The 4,141-nt window shown below is 38.2% G+C and overlaps 1 protein-coding gene across 1 annotated transcript; it reads left to right on the top strand.

The window, feature by feature from the left end:
* Window positions 1-633: 633 nt before the first annotated feature.
* Window positions 634-3,326, top strand: LOC141620021 (uncharacterized). Its single transcript, XM_074437001.1, has 6 exons — window positions 634-1,074; window positions 1,159-1,294; window positions 1,354-1,583; window positions 1,676-1,873; window positions 1,995-2,933; window positions 3,045-3,326. The coding sequence occupies exons 1-6, from the start codon at window positions 634-636 to the stop codon at window positions 3,324-3,326; spliced, it is 2,226 nt and encodes a 741-aa protein (XP_074293102.1).
* Window positions 3,327-4,141: the final 815 nt, after the last annotated feature.

The following is a 4,141-nucleotide window of genomic DNA, read 5'->3' as shown; positions in this document are numbered from 1 at the left end:
ATAAGACGGAAATTTTGACATTTGTCGTGTAACCTATCACCGTTGCCTTAGTTTCTTAAATTTCCGAGTGAAAAAGTCCAAAAGAGCATGAGCTTCCCTCCGGGTCTTCAAGCTCGTCACTAGGAGTAAGAAAAAGGGTTATTCGAGTCATAAAACCGAGTTGTCTTAAGATGGCATTTGCGAAAACTCAATCAAAACTGAAACTTTCTTACCTTTAAAGAAGGAGGAAGAAAAGAGGAAGAGAATGGTACAAAAATTATGAAATTTGGTTGAGAAATGGAGGAGGGATCTCGGGTTGAAGGTTGCGAAAATGGAGGTGTACGGGCTCTGTTATGTTGCTGCTGTTGTTTGCTCTTTTCGAAATGAAGAAGAAGGAGGAAAAAGTGAGGGTGAGGGTGGGACACAGATGCAACAACAATAATATATAATAATAATAATAATAATAATAATAATAATAATAATAATAATAATAATAATAATAATAATAATAATAATAATAATAAGAAATGACGAAATAATAATAGTTGAGAAAAAAGATGGTTAGAGATAGAGAGAGAAAAGAGAGAAAAAGCTAAAAACACAAAAAAAGAGAAAAACAACGACATCTAGGGATCTGCAAACACAAAAACCATGATGACAGCTAAGAACACAAGATCTTCATCAAATTCTTCAAAAAATATTCAGGAAATGCAACAAAATAGTAACAAGTTTGATGTACTTTCTCAATCTAATATGGAGGAATTCCCAGCTCTAACCAGGAACTCTCATGGCCCTTCCACCTCTGATGCGCGTAAGGAAAAGAATATCCATGAGGTTGTCGGAGTTCCAGCCCTAAATTTGGAAGTTTTGGTTGAAGATGAGTCGTACACAGAGGAATCCACCCACAAGTCTGCAACTTTAGCAGTTATTGAAGAGGAACCTGAGGAACAGTCTGGGCTCATCCAATTTACTGCTGTAGAGGTCAAGGTGGAGATGGACCACTGGAAAAACTCTGTGTACTGCTTCATACTGGGCGCAAATCCCCCATGGGATATTGTTGAAGGGTTTATCAGGCGTCTATGGATGAATCATCAGGTAGACAAACTATCCTTTCTACCTAATGGAGTTTTTATGGTCAGATTTAAGAGTAAGACTGCTAGAGAGGCTGTGTTAAAATAGGGACACTTCTTGTTTGGCAATAAACCCCTCATAGTCAAGCCTTGGACACCTGAAGTTGAATTGATTAAGCATGAAGTCAAATCTATTCCGGTGTGGATTAAGCTTCATAAACTTCCACTAAAATTCTGGGGTAAAGGCATGTCAAAATCTCAGGCTTGATAGGGGAGTTTATAAAATGTTATTTGGCTACTGAAGAGAAAACTAGAATAGGGTATGCACGTGTTATGATAGAGGTACAAATAGGTCAGACCTTGCCTGATACTGTCAAATTCCTTGATGAAAACGGGGATTTAGTTGTTATTGGAGTAGAGTTTGAATGGAAACCTCTAGTGTGTGATGTCTGTAAGGGTATTGGCCATGGTGTTGAGGATTGTAGGAAAGCAAAGAAACCAGTGGCACCAACAAAGAGGAAACCAGGGGCTAAGGTTTGGAGGCCTAAACAAATGGTTGTGCAACCAGTTACAGGGGCTCCCACATCTGCAACTGTTGTCTCTCCAACTGTTGTTACTCCCCCTAGCCTGCTGTGAATAACTTTAAAACACCTGCAGTTGGGCATAAAGTAAGTACTGCTTCTTTTGGTCCAAACCCTGCCAGACCTATAATTAGACTAAGTAGGCAAGAAATATCTGATGGAGGGTATACAGTTCATAGATTTGGTCAGCATACCTTCCTAAAATCTTTGAATGGATCAATAACTCCCAAGGTTGGAATTGGGGTAAGTGGTAGTGTTCCTCACCAGGTGGTGAAGAATGAATAGCCTTGGGTTTTGGAATGTTAGGGGCTTAAACAATCCTACCAAACAAAGACATGTTAAATGGTTTATGCATATGAACAAGGTGGGACTGTTTGGGCTCCTTGAGACAAAGATAAAAGCTTTGTCTCTAAATAGTATTAATGGAATTCTAGTTAATGGTTGGAGCATTTCTACTAATAATAGATGGCATAAGGGGGGTAGAATATTGATCCTCTGGAACCCTAATATTTTTCATATAGATTTTATTGATTACTCAGCTCAATGCATCAACATGAGAGTGACTGAGATGAGTTCTAATAAGAGATCTTGTCTGTCTATGGTGTATGCCTTCAATGACCTTCATGATAGACATCCTCTTTGGGAGCAATTAATCAAGTTTGCAGTTAATATTCATGAGCCTTGGGTAGTGTGTGGAGATTTTAACTGTGTACTTTCTCATTCTGAAAGGCTGGGGGGTGACAGTACAACTGCAGAGATTGATGAGTTTCAACAGTGCTTAGATATATGCAATTTGGTGGACAGTCCAGCTATGGGATCCTTTTTTACATGGAATAACAAACAGGATGTGTTCACTAGGGTTTATAGCAGGTTGGACAGGGTGCTTATTAATGCTGAATGGAGTGTGGAGATGAATGGTATGTGTGCAAACTTTCTCCCTGAAGGAACTTTTGACCACACCCCTTGTCTGATCCAGAACTTAAGCAGAGCTGAGGGATGTAAGAAACCTTTCAAATACTATAGTATGTGGGGAAAATCACCTGTGTACATTGCAAATCTCACGGAGTGGTGGAAAGATGATGTTCAGGGTACTAAGATGTATAAAATCATAAGGAAGTTAAAGCATTTGAACCATCATCTGAGGAAATTCAATAAGGACCAGTTTGATGATATTGAAAATTGTTCTATTAGAGCTATGAAGAACGTGGAGTATATTCAATCTAAATTAGCTGCTGATCCTAGGGATTCTGATTGGTTAAGCAAAGAAAAACAAGCACAGGAAGAAGTTAAGGAGTTAAATCAGGCATGTGCTTTATTTTTAAGTCAGAAAGCTAAACTTGCATGGGCCAAAGATGGAGATACTAACTCTAAATATTTCCATGGAGTAATTAAGAGCAGATTTATGAGAAATTAGGTTTTCAGTATTACAGATAAGGATGGGGTTGAACGTATTGATCCCAAAGGGATTAAAAATGCCTTTCTTGAATACTATAAAAGTTTGTTAGGGACTGAAATTGATACAGAGGCTGTGAAGCTGAGGATAATACAAAGGGGTAAAGTGTGTGATGCTCATCAGTGGGATCAACTTTTTTCTCCTATTACCCAGCAGGAGATTAAGGAAGCTATCTTTTCTATTCCTGATCACAAGGCCCCAGGTCTTGATGGGTTTTCCAGTTCTTTCTTTAAGGACTCTTAGAGTGTCATTGGTGATGATGTGTGTGGTGCAATCTTAGATGTCTTCAAAACTGGGAAACTTCTCAAGCAAGTGAATTCTACTACTATAACTTTTATACCTAAATGCAAAATGCCTTCTTCTATCACTCAGTTTAGGCCAATAGCTTGCTGCAATGTTGTATATAAGTGTGTCTCTAAACTTATTTACAACAGGCTAGCCAGGGTACTACCTGATCTGATCAGCAAAAATCAGGGTGGTTTTATTAGAGGAAGGAATATAATAGAGAATATTATGGTTTGTCATGATCTAGTGAGACTATACAACAGAAAATCTTGTTCTCCTAGATGTATGTTTAAGATGGACTTAATGAAGGCCTATGATTCAGTTAGTTGGAAGTATATGAGAGAACTTTTAGATGCCTTCAACTTTCCTGATAAATTTAAGCATCTGGTGATGGAGTGTATTACTAGTGCTGCTTTTAGCGTAGCCCTAAATGGTGAAAATTTTGGTTTCTTCCATGGCAAGAGGAGTTTAAGGCAAGGAGACCCTATGTCTCCCCTTATATTCACTCTCTGCATAGAGTATTTAACCAGAATATTGGATTGTGCTACTGAAAAGCTCCCTTTCCACTATCACCCTCTGTGTAAACAAATGAAACTAACCCATCTTATGTTTGCATATGATTTGATAATGTTTTGTAAAGGAGATGCTGAGTCAGTGGTTTTACTATTAAGAGCCTTTTATTCCTTTTCTAATGCATCTGGATTGAAAATGAACTCTCAGAAGTCAAGTGCATATTTTAATGGAGTGAAGAACAGTCTCAAAGAGGAAATTCT

The sequence above is a fragment of the Silene latifolia genome, chromosome X, assembly GCF_048544455.1.
Source record: "Silene latifolia isolate original U9 population chromosome X, ASM4854445v1, whole genome shotgun sequence".
Lineage (NCBI taxonomy): Eukaryota > Viridiplantae > Streptophyta > Magnoliopsida > Caryophyllales > Caryophyllaceae > Silene > Silene latifolia.
The sequence above is the reverse complement of the archived record's forward strand: the minus strand, read 5'-3'. Positions and strand labels throughout refer to the sequence as shown.

What these genes read in the sequence shown, in the direction of transcription:
- LOC141620021 (XM_074437001.1), top strand. Translation starts at nt 634, where the DNA reads ATGACAGCTAAGAACACAAGATCTTCATCAAATTCTTCAAAAAATATT. An exon ending in ACTAAAATTCTGGGGTAAAG is followed by an intron (nt 1,295 to 1,353) that starts GCATGTCAAAAT and finishes TGGCTACTGAAG; the next exon opens with AGAAAACTAGAATAGGGTAT. An exon ending in CTCCCAAGGTTGGAATTGGG is followed by an intron (nt 1,874 to 1,994) that starts GTAAGTGGTAGT and finishes CATATGAACAAG; the next exon opens with GTGGGACTGTTTGGGCTCCT.